Source organism: Bombina bombina, chromosome 1 (assembly GCF_027579735.1).
Source record: "Bombina bombina isolate aBomBom1 chromosome 1, aBomBom1.pri, whole genome shotgun sequence".
NCBI lineage: Eukaryota > Metazoa > Chordata > Amphibia > Anura > Bombinatoridae > Bombina > Bombina bombina.
Window position 1 is genome coordinate 1,542,117,301 of NC_069499.1, and position 24,063 is coordinate 1,542,141,363.

The 24,063-nt window shown below is 43.6% G+C and overlaps 1 protein-coding gene across 2 annotated transcripts in view; it reads right to left on the reverse strand.

Moving 5' to 3' along the window:
* SPATA20 (spermatogenesis associated 20) overlaps positions 1 to 24,063 on the reverse strand; it is a 416,269-nt gene that overhangs the window by 146,849 nt on the left and 245,357 nt on the right. For both annotated transcript variants that reach the window (XM_053708760.1, XM_053708751.1), the window contains exons 11-13: positions 12,240 to 12,432; positions 11,928 to 12,087; positions 7,257 to 7,465 (exon numbers count right to left, since the gene is read on the reverse strand). In XM_053708760.1, coding sequence (XP_053564735.1) covers positions 7,257 to 7,465; positions 11,928 to 12,087; positions 12,240 to 12,432 — 562 coding nt within the window. The remainder of the gene's footprint in view (positions 1 to 7,256; positions 7,466 to 11,927; positions 12,088 to 12,239; positions 12,433 to 24,063) is intronic.

Here is a 24,063-nt window from a genome sequence, read left to right on the forward strand (position 1 = left end):
GAAGAAGATTCAAGAGGGACAAAATTAATGGCATAAGTAAAAAATTAAAATTTATGCTTACCTGATAAATGTATTTCTTTCCGTATATGGTGAGTCCACGGCTTGAGTAATTACTGTTGAGAATATCACTCCTGGCCAGCAGGAGGAGGCAAAAAGCACCACAGTTAAACTGCCAAGTATCACCCCCTTACCCACAACCCCCATTACGGCTTCTATACAGAGAGGCACTAAAAATAGCTTCCTGGTACACTGAGTACCAGAAATATCCGGTTTTTCAAACCTGACAGTTTAAAATGTTGCATCTTTTTATTTTAAAGCAAAGGGGAAATGAATAAGCTGCTGAAATAGAAATTTCAGCCTTACTTTCAGTTTAAACTTGTATTGTTTTATCAAGTAAATATGTGTCAGAAAATAAAGCCTAATAAAAACATTTTACCCTTTCTTTTTTTTAAAGAGTTTAAATGTTAATCTCACACATGCTACAGTGCCTGCTTCATGCCCCAGTGTAACCCATACAACAGGATTATCTATGTCCCAATAAAAAAGCAGTGTCTTAATTTGTTAAGTGCATGGTCTCCCCAACTGGAAGAAAAAGCACTTACCTGCTCCGCTGTCTGGCATGTAGACAGTTACAAGGTATGAGAAGACACAGTTCTTCACAGAGACCTTTGAAAAAGAAAGAACAGAGTAGCCGCTTTCTAAACTCCAAAACTTGCTTGTAGATGAAATCAAAAAAATTTCTTTAGACACCTAAACTTCACCTCCTCCATTTACCAAAGGCAAAGAGAATGACTGGGGGTTGTGGGTAAGGGAGTGATACATGGCAGTTTAACTGTGGTGCTCTTTGCCTCCTTCTGCTGGCCAGGAGTGATATTCCGAACAGTAATAACTCAAGCCGTGGACTCACCATATCTTAGGAAAGAAATAAGAGTATCTCTCAAGAGAGATACATTAATTGATGTCCTGTTGAGATATTCTATCCTCAGAGGGATGAAAGCAGCAATACCATCCCTCTCAATGAACCAACAGGAAGTATAAAGCTGAGCCAGAAGGCAGAGTGCCAGCCAAAGGCAAGTAAAATACCGTAGCTAAAGCATATCACTCATTGGCCAACTCCTAACTATAAGACACTTCAAGCTTGATCTGTGAAATATGTAGTCTCTGCATTGTGAGAAGCATGGAGTCCACAGGAGTGCAATAATTTAACTGTCTCATTAAATGGCCAAACATGAGGCAGTCATAAACAGTATAGTGATCTATATCTGATCAAAGGCTACAGACAGATATTCATTACTCTGACAACAGAGGTGGTTGCTAGAACAGAAGAATTTAAGTTGAGTTGTCACAATTTGAATGTGTGACCACAAATTCAGTGAGCCTTGCAAATGCCCACCAAGTCTATTTCATGCAGTTTCAGCATGAAATAGAGAGTGATAAGCTGTAATAAAAAAGTCATTCATCTATGAAATGTTGTAGATAGCAACAGGAACAGAGATTAATCAGCTGTGATAAAAGAGGGACGGCATATGTGAACAGCTTCAGTTTTCAGCATGGAACAGACAGTGGTCATCTGTTACAAAGGAAAGAAGGCACCTGTGGACCCTCCAGTTTTTAGAGTAAAACATTATGAACATAATATATAAATATTCACCAGTAGAAACAAATGAGAAAGACAAACAGTACAAAGACAAACATCTGAGACTCAGAATGAGAGACAAACAGGAGAACTGTGAGTGTAGAAACGAATGTAAGTACTGGAAGAGACAAAAATATATTAGAAAAGCAGGACAGTGAACATATATGCTCATTAATAAAAAGAGAGAAGCGCTCAACCTGGGAACGAACAATAGCATAATAGCTTGTTCTATGGCTAGTTACCACCCAAGAAGCAGCCTCTTTTTGCTCATCATGTGCCTTTCACAGAGAAGAACTTTCCTGAAGCATATCAGTCTGATCCTGACTTCACAGTACAGTCCAGTCCCCAAATGCCAGGCAATCCTTCTCTGAACGAGAGAAACAACAAAACCCCAGACGTACGTTTCGGTCTATTGTGAGTCTTGTCAGTGAGGTGCAGCCATATCCCTCTAGGCACACTGAGCAACGGGTCCAAGTCTGGATTCCCACATCACACTTAGGGAGACTTCCCTAAGTGTCATAATTTGCATAAATAAAAAGAGAGAAGCGCTCAACCTGAGAACGAACAATAGCATAACAGCTTGTTCTATGGCTAGTTACCACCCAAGAAGCAGCCTCTTTTTGCTCAACATGTGCCTTTCACAGAGAAGAACTTTCCTGAAGCATATCAGTCTGATCCTGACTTAAAGGGATATGAAACCCAAAACATTTCTTTCAGGATTCAGATAGAGAATACAATTTTAAACAACTTTCTAATTTACTTCTATTATCTAATCTGTTTTATTCTCTCGGTATCATTTGTTGAAGGAGCAGCCGTGCACTACTGGTTTCTAACTGTACACATGGGTGAGCCAATGACAATCAGTTTATATATGCAGCCAATAATCAAGAGCTAGAACCTAGGTTCTCTGCTGCACATGAACTTTCCTAGATAAACATTTCAGCAAAGGATAACAATAGAAAGAAGCAAATTAAATAATAGAAGTAAATTGGAAAGTTGTTTGAAATTGTATTCTCTATCTGAATCATGAAAGAAAAATGTTTGGTTTCATGTCCCTTTAACAGTACAGTCCAGCCCCGAAATACCAGGCAATCCCTCTCTGAACGAGAGAAACAGCAAAACCCCAGATGTACGTTTTGGCCTATTGTGGGCCTCGTCAGTGAGGTGCAGCCATATCCCTCTAGGCACACTGAGCAATGGGTCCACGTCTGGATTCCCGCATCACACTTAGGGAGACTTCCCAAAGTGTCATAATTTGCATAAATAAAAAGAGAGAAGCGCTCAACCTGGGAATGAACAATAGCATAATAGCTTGTTCTATGGCTAGTTACCACCCAAGAAGCAGCCTCTTTTTGCTCAACATGTGCCTTTCACAGAGAAGAACTTTCCTGAAGCATATCAGTCTGATCCTGACTTAACAGTACAGTCCAGACCCGAAATACCAGGCAATCCCTCTCTGAACGAGAGAAACAGCAAAACCCCAGACGTACGTTTCGCCTATTGTGGGCCTCGTCAGTGAGGTGCAGCCATATCCCTCTAGGCACACTGAGCATATATGCTCACTAATCCAGAGAACTGACAAGGAGAGAGAAATGTGAGAGTCCGACCATAACAGATATGTTAGAGAGGCCAAGCAGGTGAGGCATGAGAGGGACCAATAAGGAGCAAGAGGGTTGTGGAATACTTAAAAGAAGAAACATATAACAGAGACATCCAAAAATCTACATAGAGATAATTAAAAAAAACAGGAAAAGGAGAAATAAAATAAATGGCCAAGAAAAGAGAGGTTGATGTGCTCTAGGGTGTAAGTATGGGTTTGGGATGGGTATAGGGCAGACTACAGGCTAAATGACAAATGAGAGTAGGTACTAAGTAAGTTGCTGTCTACCAGTCAATGAGGTTAAGTGTGAAACAGTGTTAACTGCAGGCAACAAGAGAGATTGTACAGTTATTTATGAAATTCAATCCCATAAAATTGCCACAGAGAATAATGAGAAGAACTGAAACAAACTGTGTTGTACACAAAGCAGTCTCTTAAGTACCTGCTAATGAGAATGGGTACAAAGAGAATGAGTTATATTGCAGTTTGCTTGTTAGAGTGTAGTATGTGGGATACAGTGCTAATGGGTAGAGTACAGGATAGCAGGCAGCATGCAGGAAAACGGCACTGTACAGTATAGTGTCAGCGTGCAGGATAACAGCCAGCGTGCAGGATAATAGCCAGCGTGCAGGATAACAGCCAGCGTGCAGGACAACAGACAGCGTGCAGGACAACAGACAGCGTGCAGGATAACAGACAGCGTGCAGGATAACAGACAGCGTGCAGGATAACAAACAGCGTGCAGGATAACAGACAGCGTGCAGGATAACAGACAGCGTGCAGGATAACAGACAGCGTGCAGGATAACAGACAGCGTGCAGGATAACAGCCAGCGTGCAGGATAACAGCCAGCGTGCAGGATAACAGACAGCGTGCAGGATAACAGACAGCGTGCAGGATAACAGACAGCGTGCAGGATAACAGACAGCGTGCAGGATAACAGCCAGCGTGCAGGACAACAGCCAGCGTGCAGGACAACAGCCAGCGTGCAGGACAACAGCCAGTGTGCAGGACAACAGCCAGCGTGCAAGATAACAGCCAGCGTGCAGGATAACAGACAGCGTGCAGGATAACAGACAGCGTGCAGGATAACAGACAGCGTGCAGGATAACAGACAGCGTGCAGGATTACAGACAGCGTGCACAGGATAACAGACAGCGTGCACAGGATAACAGACAGCGCGCAGGATAACAGACAGCGTGCACAGGATAACAGACAGGGTGCAGGATTACAGACAGTGTGCAGGATAACAGCCAGCGTGCAGGATAACAGACAGCGTGCAGGATAACAGACAGCGTGCACAGGATAACAGACAGCGTGCAGGATAACAGACAGCGTGCAGGATAACAGACAGCGTGCAGGATAACAGACAGCGTGCACAGGATAACAGACAGCGTGCACAGGATAACAGACAGTGTGCAAGATAAAAGCCAGCGTGCAAGATAACAGCCAGCGTGCAGGATAACAGCCAGCGTGCAGGATAACAGACAGCGTGCACAGGATAACAGCCAGCGTGCAGGATAACAGCCAGCGTGCAGGATAACAGCCAGCGTGCAGGATAACAGACAGCGTGCACAGGATAACAGCCAGCGTGCAGGATAACAGACAGCGTGCACAGGATAACAGCCAGCGTGCAGGATTACAGACAGCGTGCAGGATTACAGACAGCGTGCAGGATAACACACAGCGTGCACAGGATAACAGACAGTGTTCACAGGATAACAGACAGCGTGCAGGATTAAAGCCAGCGTGCAGGATAACAGCCAGCGTGCAGGATAACAGCCAGCGTGCAGGATAACAGCCAGCGTGCAGGATAACAGCCAGCGTGCAGGATAACAGCCAGCGTGCAGGATAACTGACAGCGTGCACAGGATAACAGACAGCGTGCAGGATATAGGGGAGAGAGCAGGATAGCAGGCAGTGTGCAGAGTATAGGGGAGAGCGCAGGATAGCAGGCAGCGTTCAGGATATAGGGGAGAGTGCAGGATAGCAGGCAGCGTGCAGGATATAGTGGAGAGCGCAGGATTGAAGGCAGCGTTCAGGATATAGGGGAGAGTGCAGGATAGCAGGCAGCGTTCAGGATATAGGGGAGAGTGCAGGATAGCAGGTAGCGTTCAGGATATAGGGGAGAGTGCAGGATAGCAGGCAGCATGCAGGATATAGGGGAGTGTGCAGGATTACAGGCAGTGTGCAGGATATAGGAGAGAGTGCAGAATAGCAGGCAGCGTGCAGGATATAGGGGAGAGTGTAGGATAGCAGGCAGCGTGCAGGATATAGGGGAGAGAGAAGGATAGATGGCAGCATGCAGGATATAGGGGAGAGTGCAGGATTACAGGCAGTGTGCAGGATATAGGGGAGAGAGAAGGATAGATGGCAGCATGCAGGATATAGGAGAGAGTGCAGGATAGCAGGCTGCGTGCAGGATATAGGGGAGAGAGAAGGATAGATGGCAGCATGCAGGATATAGGGGAGAGTGCAGGATTACAGGCAGTGTGCAGGATATAGGAGAGAGTGCAGGATAGCAGGCAGCGTGCAGGATATAGGGGAGAGTGTAGGATAGCAGGCAGCGTGCAGGATAACAGACAGCGTGCAGGATAACAGACAGCGTGCAGGATAACAGACAGCGTGCAGGATAACAGCCAGCGTGCAGGATAACAGCCAGCGTGCAGGATAACAGCCAGTGTGCAAGATAAAAGCCAGCGTGCAAGATAACAGCCAGCGTGCAAGATAACAGCCAGCGTGCAAGATAACAGCCAGCGTGCAGGATAACAGCCAGCGTGCAGGATAACAACCAGCATGCAGGATAACAGACAGCGTGCACAGGATAACAGCCAGCGTGCAGGATAACAGACAGCGTGCAGGATAACAGACAGCGTGCAGGATAATAGACAGCGTGCAGGATAACAGCCAGCGTGCAGGATAACAGCCAGCGTGCACAGGATAACAGACATCGTGCACAGGATAACAGACAGCGTGCACAGGATAACAGACAGCGTGCACAGGATAACAGACAGCGTGCACAGGATAACAGACAGCGTGCAGGATATAGGGGAGAGAGCAGGATAGCAGGCAGTGTGCAGAGTATAGGGGAGAGCGCAGGATAGCAGGCAGCGTTCAGGATATAGGGGAGAGTGCAGGATAGCAGGCAGCGTGCAGGATATAGGGGAGAGCGCAGGATTGTAGGCAGCGTTCAGGATATAGGGGAGAGTGCAGGATAGCAGGCAGCTTTCAGGATATAGGGGAGAGTGCAGGATAGCAGGTAGCGTTCAGGATATAGGGGAGAGTGCAGGATAGCAGGTAGCGTTCAGGATATAGGGGAGAGTGCAGGATAGCAGGCAGTGTGCAGGATATAGGGGAGTGTGCAGGATTACAGGCAGTGTGCAGGATATAGGAGAGAGTGCAGAATAGCAGGCAGCGTGCAGGATATAGGGGAGAGTGTAGGATAGCAGGCAGCGTGCAGGATATAGGGGAGAGAGAAGGATAGATGGCAGCATGCAGGATATAGGGGAGAGTGCAGGATTACAGGCAGTGTGCAGGATATAGGAGAGAGTGCAGGATAGCAGGCAGCGTGCAGGATATAGGGGAGAGTGTAGGATAGCAGGCAGCGTGCAGGATATAGGGGAGAGTGTAGGATAGCAGGCAGCGTGCAGGATATAGGGGAGAGAGAAGGATAGATGGCAGCATGCAGGATATAGGGGAGAGTGCAGGATAGCAGGCAGCGTGCAGGATATAGGGGAGAGTGTAGGATAGCAGGCAGCGTGCAGGATATAGGGGAGAGAGAAGGATAGATGGCAGCATGCAGGATATAGGAGAGAGTGCAGGATAGCAGGCAGCGTGCAGGATATAGGGGAGAGTGTAGGATAGCAGGCAGCATGCAGGATATAGGGGAGAGTACAGGATAGCAGACAGCGTGCAGGATATAGGGGAGAGCGCAGGATAGCAGGACAGCATTTAGGGTACATAGTAGGGTGTGGGGGTACTTTTGAGTGTGGTACGCTCAGCAGGATCTGCCATTCTCACCATCTTTTAGCCGCAGAACAATACTTGGGTCACTGTCATCTGTAGAAAAATAACCAAAGCCAGTTTGGTCCCAGAACAGATTGTCCTGTTTGTGCTGAAGCTGCACTGCCCATTCCAGGTGCTTTGGATCCAAGGAGGCCTCATACAGGTCCAGCATACCCCGTATAACAAAGGCATAATCATCCAGAAAGCCAGGGACCAAGTTGCTGCTGACAGAAAACAGACATCTAAGTATTTATTGTGTACAGGACACCTCCTACCTACCTGTACTTCTGAGAGAAACACTCATATATCTATGTATCTATCTATCTACTGACAGTTAAGTCACTGATGCTGATGTGTCAGTAATGCACTACAGATTTCTGATGCACCTATACAGCATCATATACACCAATATGGAGATAAACACCTGTATCTTAATACACTCACTGAAAGCACAAACATTCACACTTAAACAGAGTAAGTGTATCTATGCTCCTAAATACAGCAAAAACATGCAAAAGTCTACTAGTTCTATTACACAAAACCATATAACTATTTGCTCACCTACACAGAGAGCATGCTTACCTGCACACCTACACAAAAGCACAGGACTGCTTGCTCACCTACACCAATAGCATGCTTACCTGCACACCTACACAAAAGCACAGGACTGCTTGCTCACCTACACCAATAGCATGCTTACCTGCACACCTACACAAAAGCACAGGACTGCTTGCTCACCTACACCAATAGCATGCTTACCTGCACACCTACACAAAAGCACAGGACTGCTTGCTCACCTACACCAATAGCATGCTTACCTGCACACCTACACAAAAGCACAGGACTGCTTGCTCACCTACACAAATACCATGCTTACCTGCACACCTATACAAAAGCACAGGACTGCTTGCTCACCTACACCAATAGCATGCTTACCTGCACACCTATACAAAAGTACAGGACTGCTTGCTCACCTACACCAATAGCATGCTTACCTGCACACCTATACAAAAGCACAGGACTGCTTGCTCACCTACACCAATAGCATGCTTACCTGCACAACTATACAAAAGCACAGGACTGCTTGCTCACCTACACCAATAGCATGCTTACCTGCACAACTATACAAAAAGCAAACAACTGCTTGCTCACCTACAAAGAGATCATGCTTACCTGCACACAAGCACAGGACTGCTTGCTCACCTACACCAATAGCATGCTTACCTGCACACCTATACAAAAGCCCAGGACTGCTTGCTCACCTACACAAATAGCATGCTTACCTGAACACCTATACAAAAGCACAGGACTGCTTGCTCACCTACACCAATAGCATGCTTACCTGCACACCTATACAAAAGCACAGGACTGCTTGCTCACCTACACAAATAGCATGCTTACCTGCACACCTATACAAAAGCACAGGACTGCTTGCTCACCTACACCAAAAGCATGCTTACCTGCACACCTATACAAAAAGCAAACAACTGCTTGCTCACCTACAAAGAGATCATGCTTACCTGCACACCTATACAAAAGCAAACAACTGCTTGCTCATTGACACAAATAGCATGCTTACCTGCACACCTATACAAAAGCACACGACTGCTTGCTCACCTACACAAATAGCATGCTTACCTGCACACCTATACAAAAGCACACGACTGCTTGCTCAGTAACTCAAATAGCATGCTTACCTGCACACCTTTACAAAAGCACACGACTGCTTGCTCACCTACACAAATAGCATGCTTACCTTCAAATCTATACAAAAGCACACGACTGCTTGTTCACCTACACAAATAGCATGCTTACCTGCACACCTATACAAAAACACATAACTACTTGCTCACCTACACACATAGCATGCTTACCTGCACACCTATACAAAAGCACACAACTGCTTGCTCACCTACACAAATAGCATGCTTACCTTCAAATCTATACAAAAGCACACGACTGCTTGTTCACCTACACAAATAGCATGCTTACCAGCACACCTATACAAAAACACATAACTATTTGCTCACCTACACAAATAGCATGCTTACCTGCACACCTATACAAAAGCACACAACTGCTTGCTCACCTACACAAATAGCATGCTTACCTGCACACCTATACAAAAACACATAACTATTTGCTCACCTACACAGAGAGCATGCTTACCTGCACACCTATACAAAAGCACACAACTGCTTGCTCACCTACACAAATAGCATGCTTACCTGCACACCTATACAAAAGCACACAACTGCTTGCTCACCTACACAAACAGCATGCTTACCTGCACACCTATAAAAAAGCACATGACTGCTTGCTCACCAACACAATAAGCATGCTTACCTGCACACCTATACAAAAGCACACAACTGCTTGCTCACCTACACAAATAGCATGCTTACTTGCACACCTATACAAAAACACATAACTATTTGCTCACCTACACAGAGAGCATGCTTACCTGCACACCTATACAAAAGCACATGACTGCTTGCTCACCAACACAATAAGCATGCTTACCTGCACACCTATACAAAAACACATAACTATTTGCTCACCTACACAAATAGCATGCTTACCTGCACACCTATACAAAAGCACACAACTGCTTGCTCACCTACACAAACAGCATGCTTACCTGCACACCTATACAAAAGCACACGACTGCTTGCTCACCTACACAAATAGCATGCTTACCTGCACACCTATACAAAAACACATAACTATTTGCTTACCTACACAAATAGCATGCTTACCTGCACACCTATAAAAAGCAAACAACTGCTTTCTCAGTGACACAAACAGCATGCTTACCTGCACATCTATAAAAAAGCATAGGACTGCTTGCTCACCTACACAAATAGCATGCTTACCTGTACACCTATACGAAAGGACACAACTGCTTGCTCACCTACACAAATAGCATGCTTACCTGCACACCTATACAAAAGTACAGGACTGCTTGCTCACCTACACAAATAGCATGCTTACCTGCACACCTATACAAAAACACACGACTGCTTGCTCACCTACACCAATAGCATGCTTACCTACACAACATGCTTACCTAAACATTTATACAAAAGCAGACAACTGCTTGCTCACCTGCACATCTATACAAAACCACACAACTGCTTGACACATATATGTTGACCAAGCTTAAATGCACACCTCTACTAAAGGATACAATTGTTTGCTCACCTACACACCTATACAAAAGCTCACAACTACTTGCTTACCTAAAAAGAGAGTTCTCACCTACACACCTATACAAAAGCTCACAACTAATTGCTTACCTACACCCCTATACAAAAGCACACAACTGCTTGCTTACCTACATTGAGAATGCTTACCTGCACACCTATACAAAAGCACACAACTACTTGCTTACCTGCAAAGAGAGTGCTCACTTACACACCTATACAAAAGCTCACAACTAATTGCTTACCTACAGAGAGAGTGCTCACCTACACCCCTATACAAAAGCACACAACTGCTGGCTTACCTACAGAGAGATTGCTTACCTGCACACCTATACAAAAGCACACAACTGCTTGCTTACCTACAGAGAGCATGCTCACCTACACACCTATACAAAAGCAACCAACTGCTTGCTTACCTACAGAGAGAATGCTTACCTGCACACCTATACAAAAGGACACAATTGCTTGCTCACCTACACACCTATACAAAAGCTCACAACTACTTGCTTACCTACAAAGAGAGTGCTCACCTACACACCTATACAAAAGCTCAAAACTAATTGCTTACCTACAGAGTGCTCACCTACACCCCTATACAAAAGCACACAACTGCTTGCTTACCTACAGAGAGAATGCTTACCTACACACCTATACAAAAGCACAAAACTGCTTGTTTACCTACACAGAGAAAATTTACTTGCACACCTATACAAAAGGACACAATTGCTTGCTCACCTATACAAAAGCTCACAACTACTTGCTTACCTACAAAGAGAGTGCTCACCTACACCCCTATACAAAAGCACACAACTGCTTGCTTACCTACAGAGAGAATGCTTACCTACACCCCTATACAAAAGCACACAACTGCTTGCTTACCTACAGAGAGAATGCTTACCTGCACACCTATACAAAAGGACACAATTGCTTGCTCACCTGCCCACCTATACAAAAGCTCACAACTGCATCATGTGCACCACTGAAACAAATAAGCCGCTTCATTCTCACAAAACTATTTTCTCACTGTACAAAGCGACTTCCTACAATCCGGGTTTGTACAAAAAGAAATTACAGTTTTTGTGAGAATGAAGCGGCTCATTAGTTTCTAAAATCCCACTGTTGTAATTGTGAAAAGCCGAGGCCATTTCTTATGCAAGATAATAATATCCTGTACTGTTAGTCTTGCTTCTTGACCGAAACCTTGCTGTATTAAAATGAACAGTTTTACAGTAAAAGCATATAAATGACACAACATACACATGTGTACTATACACCCATAAAGCCCCAGCTCAACTTTACAACACATTTTTTAGGTTTTATAATGCTATTAAAAAGGTAAATTTCACACATGTAAATATCTATTGTCATTTCACAATGTACAACAGATGCTTGCAGTATGGATTTCACTCAAGTGCACTTTACAATAGAAATGTTATCTAGGCCTTTGTGCTTCATGCCCTCTGAACCCTTCTGCACTCACCTAGATTCCGGTCCTGACCAATAGCAGCTCCTCCACAGTGTACCGGTGTCTGTGTCGTACATGTGGCCATGCAGAAAGCTTGCTGCATGCTCCGCTCTCTTTACATACTCAAAATCGCCAAGAATCACACCACAGAGAGCAAAGCCAGAGATCATCAGACCTGCAGCAACAACAAAAGAGATGAAAAAAAGCAAAAGAGAAGAACAAATAACATTTTTACAGGGCAATAGAGAGCCGCACCCTCTCAAATCACTTTATACAATGTATCCAATAAAGACATGGTCGTCTACCTAACGTGTCACTCTTACTAACCATTCCAGGCTGCCACAATCTTGTTGTCCAATAAAGGCGCTGGGCGCAGCTTGCGAGCGTGGTACAGTCGCTCCCGACATGTGCTCAAGATGCTCTGGACTTGCTCAGGTGCCAAGTGAAACTTAGCCGCAGTGAACTCCAGCGAGGACCTTACAATTAGCACATTCCGTCCTGTGAGCTCTCCGTGAACATCCTAAACCAAAGGTGACAAAGAAACAATCTGACGGCAGGTTAGGACCATCTTGCCTGCTAATATTCCTAAATACAATGAAAGCTTTATTACTCTCCCCGATACACATCCCAGGCATTTAAAGGTTGATAGTTTTTTTTTTTTTAAATAAAGCCGTGTGCCAGTCTTAGTGATATCACAGGGGAAGTTTGGTACCATGTGTCTTTTTTTTTTACCTATCCCCACTCTCCCTTTGCTCCTTCATGGTATAGTCCTGGGCTTGACCTATTTGGCCAGATGCGGTAACTAGCTCTTGCTATTTTTGAGACATTCTACCTACCCGCATTTGAGTCCTCAGCACAGATCACATAAGATAACAGTGACTGACAGGATCTTGCAGTGGCACATTTTACAACAAGAAAAATACAAATACAGACATAGTCTGGAGCCAAGATTCTACCTTTCTACACAAAGCCGACACTCAACCAATCCCATGTCTAGAATCTATATCTTTTAGTAAAGTGATTATTAACTTCATGCCTAGTATATGTGATTTACTATAACAGACGATTGATACAGGGTACATATTTTACCATCTTGGATGACGTCATTTAAAGGAACCTTCATTCGTCGTTAGTCGTCGGAGAAGAGGATGCTCCGCGTCGGATGTCTTGAAGATGGACCCGCTCCGCGCCGGATGGATGAAGATAGAAGATGCCGCTTGGATGAAGACTTCTGCTGGATGAAGGACCTCTTCTGCCCCGATCGGATGAAGACTTCTGCCGCTCCGGATGTCCTCTTTTGGCCCATCGGTGCCCGGCTGGGTGAACACGGCTCAAGGTAGGGTGATCTTCAATGGGGTAGTGTTAGTTTTTTTAAGGGCGGATCGGGTTGGTTTTAGAGTAGGGGTGTGTGGGTGGTGGGTTGTAATGTTGGGGGGGGGGGTCTTGTATTTTATTTTACAGGTAAAAGTGCTGATTACTTTGGGGCAATGCCCCACAAAAAGCCCTTACTGATTACTTTTGTAATTTAGTATAGGGTGGGGAATTTTATTATTTTGGGGGGCATTTTTATTTTATTAGGGGGCTTAGATTAGGTGTAATTAGATTAAAATTCTTGTAATATTTTTTTATTTTTTTGTAATTTAGTGGGGGGGGGGTTGTAATATACTTTAGTTTATTTAATTGTATTTTAATTTAGATCATTGTAGTTAATTTATTTAATTAATTTATTGATAGTGTAGTGTTAGGTGATTTTGTAAATTAGATTAGGATTTATTTTACAGGTAATTTTGTAATTATTTTAACTAGGTAGCTATTAAATAGTTATTAACTATTTAATAGCTATTGTACCTAGTTAAAATAAATACAAAGTTGCCTGTAAAATAAATATAAATCCTAAAAACAGAATTTATGCTTACCTGATAAATTACTTTCTCCAAAGGTGTGTCCGGTCCACGGCGTCATCCTTACTTGTGGGAATATCTCTTCCCCAACAGGAAATGGCAAAGAGTCCCAGCAAAGCTGGCCATATAGTCCCTCCTAGGCTCCGCCTACCCCAGTCATTCGACCGACAGACAGGAGGAAATATATATAGGAGAAACCATATGGTACCGTGGTGACTGTAGTTAGAGAAAATAATTCATCAGACCTGATTAAAAATCAGGGCAAACCGTGGACCGGACACACCGTTGGAGAAAGTAATTTATCAGGTAAGCATAAATTCTGTTTTCTCCAACATTGGTGTGTCCGGTCCACGGCGTCATCCTTACTTGTGGGAACCAATACCAAAGCTTTAGGACACGGATGAAGGGAGGGAGCAAATCAGGTTACCTAAACGGAAGGCACCACGGCTTGCAAAACCTTTCTCCCAAAAATAGCCTCTGAAGAAGCAAACATATCAAAAATGTAAAATTTGGCAAAAGTGTGCAGTGAAGACCAAGTCGCTGCCTTACATATCTGATCAACAGAAGCCTCGTTCTTGAAGGCCCATGTGGAAGCCACAGCCCTAGTGGAGTGAGCTGTGATTCTTTCAGGAGGCTGCCGTCCGGCAGTCTCGTAAGCCAATCGGATGATGCTTTTAAGCCAAAAGGAAAGAGAGGTAGAAGTCACTTTTTGACCTCTCCTTTTACCAGAATAGACGACAAACCGAGAAGATGTTTGTCTGAAATCTTTTGTAGCTTCTAAAAAGAATTTTAGAGCACGGACTACGTCCAAATTGTGTAACAAACGTTCCTTCTTTGAAACTGGATTCGGACACAAAGAAGGTACAACTATCTCCTGGTTAATATTTTTGTTAGAAACAACCTTTGGAAGAAAACCAGGCTTAGTACGCAAAACCACCTTATCTGCATGGAACACCAGATAAGGCGGAGAACACTGCAGAGCAGATAACTCTGAAACTCTTCTAGCAGAAGAAATAGCAACCAAAAACAAAACTTTCCAAGATAACAACTTAATATCTATGGAATGTAGAGGTTCAAACGGAACCCCTTGAAGAACTGAAAGAACTAGATTTAAATTCCAGGGAGGAGTCAAAGGTCTGTAAACAGGCTTGATCCTAACCAGAGCCTGAACAAATGCTTGAACATCTGGCATAGCTGCCAGTCGTTTGTGTAGTAAGACAGATAAAGCAGAAATCTGTCCCTTTAGAGAACTCGCAGATAATCCTTTATCCAAACCTTCTTGCAGAAAGGAAAGAATCTTAGGAATTTTTATCTTATTCCAAGAGAATCCCTTGGATTCACACCAGCAGATATATCTTTTCCATATTTTATGGTAAATCTTTCTAGTTACCGGTTTTCTGGCCTGAACCAGAGTATCAATCACAGAATCTGAAAAACCACGCTTTGATAGAATCAAGCGTTCAATCTCCAAGCCGTCAGTTGGAGGGAGACCAGATTTGGATGTTCGAATGGACCCTGAACAAGAAGGTCCTGTCTCAAAGGTAGCTTCCATGGTGGAACCGATGACATATTCACCAGGTCTGCATACCAAGTCCTGCGTGGCCACGCAGGAGCTATCAAGATCACCGAGGCCCTCTCCTGTTTGATCCTGGCTACCAGCCTGGGAATGAGAGGAAACGGTGGAAACACATAAGCTAGGTTGAAGGTCCAAGGCGCTACTAGTGCATCCACTAGAGTCGCCTTGGGATCCCTGGATCTGGACCCGTAGCAAGGAACCTTGAAGTTCCGACGAGACGCCATCAGATCCATGTCTGGAATGCCCCATAATTGAGTCAATTGGGCAAAAATCGATGGTACCCTGAGAAATTTGTTTAGGATCTTTAAATCCAGAATAGAAGATGCCGCTTGGATGAAGACTTCTGCTGGATGAAGGACCTCTTCTGCCCCGATCGGATGAAGACTTCTGCCGCTCCGGATGTCCTCTTTTGGCCCATCGGTGCCCGGCTGGGTGAACACGGCTCAAGGTAGGGTGATCTTCAATGGAGTAGTGTTAGTTTTTTTAAGGGCGGATCGGGTTGGTTTTAGAGTAGGGGTGTGTGGGTGGTGGGTTGTAATGTTGGGGGGGGGTCTTGTATTTTATTTTACAGGTAAAAGTGCTGATTACTTTGGGGCAATGCCCCACAAAAAGCCCTTACTGATTACTTTTGTAATTTGGTATAGGGTGGGGAATTTTATTATTTTGGGGGGCATTTTTATTTTATTAGGGGGCTTAGATTAGGTGTAATTAGATTAAAATTCTTGTAATATTTTTTTATTTTTTGTAATTTAGTGGGGGGGGGTTGTAATATACTTTAGTTTATTTAATTGTATTTTAATTTAGATCATTGTAGTTAATTTATTTAATTAATTTATTGATAGTGTAGTGTTAGGTGTATTTGTAAATTAGGTTAGGATTTATTTTACAGGTAATTTTGTAATTATTTTAACTAGGTAGCTATTAAATAGTTATTAACTATTTACTAGCTATTGTACCTAGTTAAAATAAATACAAAGTTGCCTGTAAAATAAATATAAATCCTGTTTATCGGGAGAAGAGACTCTTCCCGAGACCATAGTCCCTGAGCTTTCAGGGATTCCCAGACCGCACCCCAGCCCACTAGACTGGCGTCGGTCGTGACAATGACCCACTCTGGTCTGCGGAAGCTCATTCCCTGGGATAGGTGGTCCAGGGATATCCACCAACGGAGTGAATCTCTGGTCTTCTGATCTACTTGAATCACTGGAGACAAGTCTGTATAGTCCCCATTCCACTGTTTCAGCATGCACAGTTGTAATGGTCTTAGATGAATTCGCGCAAAAGGAACTATGTCCATTGCTGCAACCATCAACCCTACTACTTCCATGCACTGAGCTATGGAAGGACGTGGAACAGAATGAAGAACTTGACAAGCGCTTAGAAGTTTTGACTTTCTGACATCTGTCAGAAAGATCCTCATTTCTAAGGAATCTATTATTGTTCCCAAGAAGGGAACTCTTGTTGACGGAGACAGAGAACTTTTTTCTATGTTCACCTTCCATCCGTGAGATCTGAGAAAGGCCAGAACGATGTCTGTATGAGCCTTTGCTTTTGAAAGGAACAACGCTTGTATTAGAATGTCGTCCAAGTATGGTACTACTGCAATGCCCCTCGGTCTTAGAACCGCTAGAAAGGACCCGAGTACCTTTGTGAAAATCCTTGGAGCAGTGGCTAATCCGAATGGGAGGGCCACAAACTGGTAATGTTTGTCCAGAAAGGCGAACCTTAGGAACTGATGATGTTCTTTGTGGATAGGAATATGTAGGTACGCATCCTTTAGATCCACGGTAGTCATAAATTGACCTTCCTGGATAGTGGGTAGAATCGTTCGAATGGTTTCCATTTTGAACGATGGTACCCTGAGAAATTTGTTTAGGATCTTTAAATCCAGAATTGGTCTGAAGGTTCCTTCTTTTTTGGGAACTACGAACAGATTTGAGTAAAATACCATTCCTTGTTCCGTCATTGGAACTGGGTGTATCACTCCCATCTTTAACAGGTCTTCTACACAATGTAAGAACGCCTGCCTCTTTATTTGGTTTGAGGATAAGTGAGACATGTGGAACCTTCCCCTTGGGGGTAGTTCCTTGAATTCCAGAAGATAACCCTGAGAAACTATTTCTAGCGTCCAGGGATCCTGAACATCTCTTGCCCAAGCCTGAGCAAAGAGAGAGAGTCTGCCCCCTACTAGATCCGGTCCCGGATCGGGGGCTACTCCTTCATGCTGTTTTGTTAGCGGTAGCAGGCTTCTTGGTCTGCTTACCCTTGTTCCAGCCTTGCATCGGTTTCCAGGCTGGTTTGGACTGTGAGGCATTACCCTCTTGCTTAGAGGATGCAGAATTAGAGGCCGGTCCGTTCCTGAAATTACGAAAGGAACGAAAATTAGACTTATTCTTGGCCTTGAAAGGCCTATCTTGTGGGAGGGCGTGACCCTTTCCCCCAGTGATGTCTGAGATAATCTCTTTCAATTCTGGTCCAAAGAGAGTTTTACCCTTGAAGGGGATGTTAAGCAATTTTGTCTTGGATGATACATCCGCTGACCAAGACTTTAGCCAAAGCGCTCTGCGCGCCACAATTGCAAACCCTGAATTTTTCGCCGCTAATCTAGCTAATTGCAAAGCGGCATCTAAAATAAAAGAGTTAGCCAACTTAAGTGCGTGAACTCTGTCCATAACCTCCTCATATGGAGTCTCTCTACTGAGCAACTTTTCTAGTTCCTCGAACCAGAACCACGCTGCTGTAGTGACAGGAACAATGCACGAAATGGGTTGTAGAAGGTAACCTTGCTGTACAAAAATCATTTTAAGCAAACCTTCCAATTTTTTATTCATAGGATCTTTGAAAGCACAACTATCCTCGATAGGAATAGTAGTGCGCTTGTTTAGAGTAGAAACTGCCCCCTCGACCTTAGGGACTGTCTGCCATAAGTCCTTTCTGGGGTCGACCATAGGAAATAATTTCTTAAATATAGGAGGGGGAACAAAAGGTATGCCGGGCTTCTCCCACTCCTTATTCACTATGTCCGCCACCCGCTTGGGTATAGGAAAAGCGTCGGGGTGCACCGGAACCTCTAGGAACTTGTCCATCTTGCATAATTTTTCTGGAATGACCAAGTTGTCACAATCATCCAGAGTAGATAACACCTCCTTAAGCAGTGCGCGGAGATGTTCTAATTTAAATTTAAATGTCACAACATCAGGTTCAGCCTGTTGAGAAATTTTTCCTGAATCTGAAATTTCCCCATCTGACAAAACCTCCCTCATGGCCCCTTCAGATTGGTGTGAGGGTATGACAGAACAATTATCATCAGCGCCCTCCTGCTCTTCAGTGTTTAAAACAGAGCAATCGCGCTCTGATATGCAGGCATTTTGGATAAAATATTTGCTATGGAGTTATCCATTACAGCCGTCAATTGTTGCATGGTAATAAGCATTGGCGCGCTAGAAGTACTAGGGGCAAAACTGGAGTAGACACAGAAGGAGATGATATAGAACCATGTCTACTCCCTTCATCTGAGGAATCATCTTGGGCAATTTCATTATCTGTGGCAGTACTGTCCTTACTTTGTTTGGACGCTATGGCACAATTATCACACAATTTTGAAGGGGGAGACACATTGGCTTTCATACATATAGAACATAGCTTATCTGAAGGCACAGACATGTTAAACAGGCTTAAACTTGTCAATAAAGCACAAAAACCGTTTTAAAACAAAACCGTTACTGTCTCTTTAAATTTTAAACAGAGCACACTTGTTACTGAATATGTGAAAAAATATGAAGGAATTGTTCAAAATTTACCAAAATTTCACCACAGTGTCTTAAAGCATTAAAAGTATTGCACACCAATTTTCAGAGCTTTAACCCTTAAAATAACGAAACCGGAGCCGGCTACAGATTTAACCCCTATACAGTCCCAGCTACAGCCTTTGCTGTGACTTTACCAAGCCCAGAGGGGAATACGATACCAAATGACGCCTTCTAGGAACTTTTCCAACTACTTTCAGGTCCTCACACATGCATCTGCATGTCTTGCTCTCAAAAACAACTGCGCAGTAATGGCGCGAAAATGAGGCTCAGCCTACAACTGGGAAGGCCCTTCTTGACTGGAAAAGGTGTCTAACATAGTGCCTGACGTTAAAAAACGTTCCCCAAGTTTATAAGTGTGAATTATCAGCATAAACATGTATAAAATGTCCAAATAAAGCAATCGATTTAGCCCATAAAAGTGTCTACCAGTTTTATAGCCCATATTAAGCCCTTTATTCTGTTTGAGACTAAGAAAATGGCTTACCGGTCCCCATGAGGGGAAATGACAGCCTTCCAGCATTACACAGTCTTGTTAGAAATATGGCTAGTCATACCTTAAGCAGAAAAATCTGCTAACTGTTTCCCCCAACTGAAGTTACTTCATCTCAACAGTCCTATGTGGAAACAGCAATCGATTTTAGTTACTGTCTGCTAAAATCATCTTCCTCTCACAAACCGAAATCTTCATCTTTTTCTGTTTCAGAGTAAATAGTACATACCAGCACTATTTTAAAATAACAAACTCTTGATAGTAGAATAAAAAAACTACAACTAAACACCACATACTCTTAACCATCTCCGTGGAGATGTTGCCTGTGCAACGGCAAAGAGAATGACTGGGGTGGGCGGAGCCTAGGAGGGACTATATGGCCAGCTTTGCTGGGACTCTTTGCCATTTCCTGTTGGGGAAGAGATATTCCCACAAGTAAGGATGACGCCGTGGACCGGACACACCAATGTTGGAGAAATAGATACAATGTAACTATTAGTTATATTGTAGCTATCTTATGGTTTATTTTATAGGTAAGTATTTAGTTTTAAATAGGAATAATTTATTTAATTATAGTAAATTTATTTCGTTTTATTTAAATTATATTTAACTTAGGGGGGTGTTAGGGTTAGACAGGTTTAGGGGTTAATAACTTTATTATAGTAGCGGCGATGTTGGGGGCGGGAGATTAGGGGTTAATAATTGTAAGTAGATTGCGGCGATGTTAGGGAGGGCAGATTAGGGGTTAATAAAATGTATTATAGTGTTTGCGAGGCGGCAGTGCGGCGGTTTAGGGGTTAATACATTTATTATAGTGGCGGCGATGTCCGGTCGGCAGATTAGGGGTTAATAAGTGTAGGTATGTGGTGGCGACGTTGGGTGCGGCAGATTAGGAGTTAATAAATATAATATAGGTGTCGGCGATGTTGGGGGCAGCAGATTAGGGGTTCATAGGGATAATGTAGGTGGCGGCAGTGTCCGGAGCGGCAGATTAGGGGTTAATAGTATAATGCAGGTGTCAGCGATAGCGGGGGCAGCAGATTAGGGGTTAATAAGTGTAAGATTAGGGGTGTTTAGACTCGGGGTTCATGTTAGGGTGTTAGATGTAGACTTAGAAAGTGTTTCCCCATAGGAAACAATGGGGCTGCGTTAGGAGCTGAACGCTGCTTTTTTGCAGGTGTTAGGTTTTTTTTAAGCCAGCTCAGCCCCATTGTATCCTATGGGGAAATCGTGCACAAGCACTTTTTCCATCTTACCGTTACCGTAAGCAACACTGGTATTGAGGGTTGAAGTGGAGCTAGATTTGGCTCAACGCTCACTTTTCTAAGGCTAACACAGCCATTCAGAAAACTCGTAATACCAGCGTTGGCTTAAGGGAGCGCTGAAAAAAAAAGGCTTGTTAGCCCCGCAAGTTTTTACCGACAAAACTCGTAATCTAGGCGATAGTGTCTAACAACATATCACATCTTAATTTGCTATTTATTTAGCGCTCACCATTATTGTATCTCTTTGTCTTTTTCTGTTACAATTTGAGGAAAGGTTGTAATTTTTAAGGTGTAGCTTAAATTGAGACACTGAAGTGTTTTTCCTCATACTGCTTTGTTTCTTATCCAGTAATTTATCAAGTCATATTCTGAATTCAGCCCCGAAGGGACTCTAGATTAGAGTTTAAAAAACCAATACATCTGTCTTTTCCCCAGTAGTCTATTACGATCTCTACTTTGAGGGGGACACATCACATTTTCAGTTTCCTGCCATCTTAAACTGGCAGTGCTCTTTTGATGATATTTGGTGTTGCACAAGGAGAGTTGATGCTTCCCCGGCATTTATGGAAGATAAGTGGTTGCTAATTCTGGCCTAGATTTGGAGTTTGGCGGTAGATGGGCTGTTAACGCTCCGCGGGCTTTTTTCTGGCCGCACCATAAATTTAACTCTGGTATCGAGAGTTCAAACAAATGCTGCGTTAGGCTCCAAAAAAGGAGCGTAGAGCATTTTTACCGCAAATGCAACTCTCGATACCAGAGTTGCTTACGGACGCGGCCAGCCTCAAAAACGTGCTCGTGCACGATTCCCCCATAGAAAACAATGGGGCTGTTTGAGCTGAAAAAAAACCTAACACCTGCAAAAAAGCAGCGTTCAGCTCCTAACGCAGCCCCATTGTTTCCTATGGGGAAACACTTCCTACGTCTGCACCTAACACTCTAACATGTACCCCGAGTCTAAACACCCCTAACCTTACACTTATTAACCCCTAATCTGCCGCTCCCGCTATCGCTGACCCCTGCATATTTTTTTTAACCCCTTATCTGCCGCTCCGTAAACCGCCGCAACCTACGTTATCCCTATGTACCCCTAATCTGCTGCCCCTAACACCGCCGACCCCTAGATTATATTTATTAACCCCTAATCTGCCCCCCACAACGTCGCCGACACCTGCCTACACTTATTAACCCCTAATCTGCCGAGCGGACCTGAGCGCTACTATAATAAATGTATTAACCCCTAATCCGCCTCACTAACCCTATCATAAATAGTATTAACCCCTAATCTGCCCTCCCTAACATCGCCGACACCTAACTTCAATTATTAACCCCTAATCTGACGGCCGGAGCTCACCGCTACTATAATAAATGGATTAACCCCTAAAGCTAAGTCTAACCCTAACTTAACACCCCCCTAAGTTAAATATAATTTAAATCTAACGAAATAAATTAACTCTTATTAAATAAATTATTCCTATTTAAAGCTAAATACTTACCTGTAAAATACATCCTAATATAGCTACAATATAAATTATAATTATATTATAGCTATTTTAGGATTTATATTTATTTTACAGGCAACTTGGTAATTATTTTAACCAGGTACAATAGCTATTTAATAGTTACCTAGTTAAAATAATAACAAATTTACCTGTAAAATAAATCCTAACCTAAGATATAAATAAACCTAACACTACCCTATCAATAAATTAATTAAATAAACTACCTACAATTACCTACAATTAACCTAACACTACACTATCAATAAATTAATTAAACACAATTCCTACAAATAAATACAATTAAATAAACTAGCTAAAGTACAAAAAATAAAAAAGAACTAAGTTATAAAAAAATATTTACAAACATAAGAAAAATATTACAACAATTTTAAACTAATTACACCTACTCTAAGCCCCCTAATAAAATAACAAAGCCCCCCAAAATAAAAAATTCCCTACCCTATTCTAAATTAAAAAAGGTAAAAGCTCTTTTACCTTACCAGCCCTGAACAGGGCCCTTTGCGGGGCATGCCCCAAGAATTTCAGCTCTTTTGCCTGTAAAAAAAAACATACAATACCCCCCCCCCAACATTACAACCCACCACCCACATACCCCTAATCTAACCCAAACCCCCCTTAAATAAATCTAACACTAAGCCCCTGAAGATCTTCCTACCTTGTCTTCACCATCCAGGTTCACCGATCCGTCCTGAAGAGCTCCTCCGATGTCCTGATCCAAGCCCAAGCGGGGGGCTGAAGAGGTCCATGATCCGGTCAAAGTCTTCATCCAAGCGGGGCAGAAGAGGATCTTCCATCCGATTGAAGTCTTCATCCAGGCGGCATCTTCTATGGTCTTCCATCCGGAGCGAAGCGGCAGGATCCTGAAGACCTCCAGCGCGGAACATCCATCCGGCCCGACGACTGAACGACGAATGACTGTTCCTTTAAGGGACCTCATCCAAGATGGCGTCCCTCGAATTCCGATTGGCTGATAGGATTCTATCAGCCAATCGGAATTAAGGTAGGAATTTTCTGATTGGCTGATGGAATCAGCCAATCAGAATCAAGTTCAATCCGATTGGCTGATCCAATCAGCCTATCAGATTGAGCTCGCATTCTATTGGCTGATCGGAACAGCCAATAAAATGCGAGCTCAATCTGATTGGCTGATTGGATCAGCCAATCGGATTGAACTTGATTCTGATTGGCTGATTCCATCAGCCAATCAGAAAATTCCTACCTTAATTCCGATTGGCTGATAGAATTCTATCAGCCAATCGGAATTCGAGGGACGCCATCTTGGATGACGTCCCTTAAAGGAACAGTCATTCGTCGTTCAGTCGTCGGGCCGGATGGATGTTCCGCGCTGGAGGTCTTCAGGATCCTGCCGCTTCGCTCCGGATGGAAGACCATAGAAGATGCCGCCTGGATGAAGACTTCAATCGGATGGAAGATCCTCTTCTGCCCCGCTTGGATGAAGACTTTGACCGGATCATGGACCTCTTCAGCCCCCCGCTTGGGCTTGGATCAGGACATCGGAGGAGCTCTTCAGGACGGATCGGTGAACCTGGATGGTGAAGACAAGGTAGGAAGATCTTCAGGGGCTTAGTG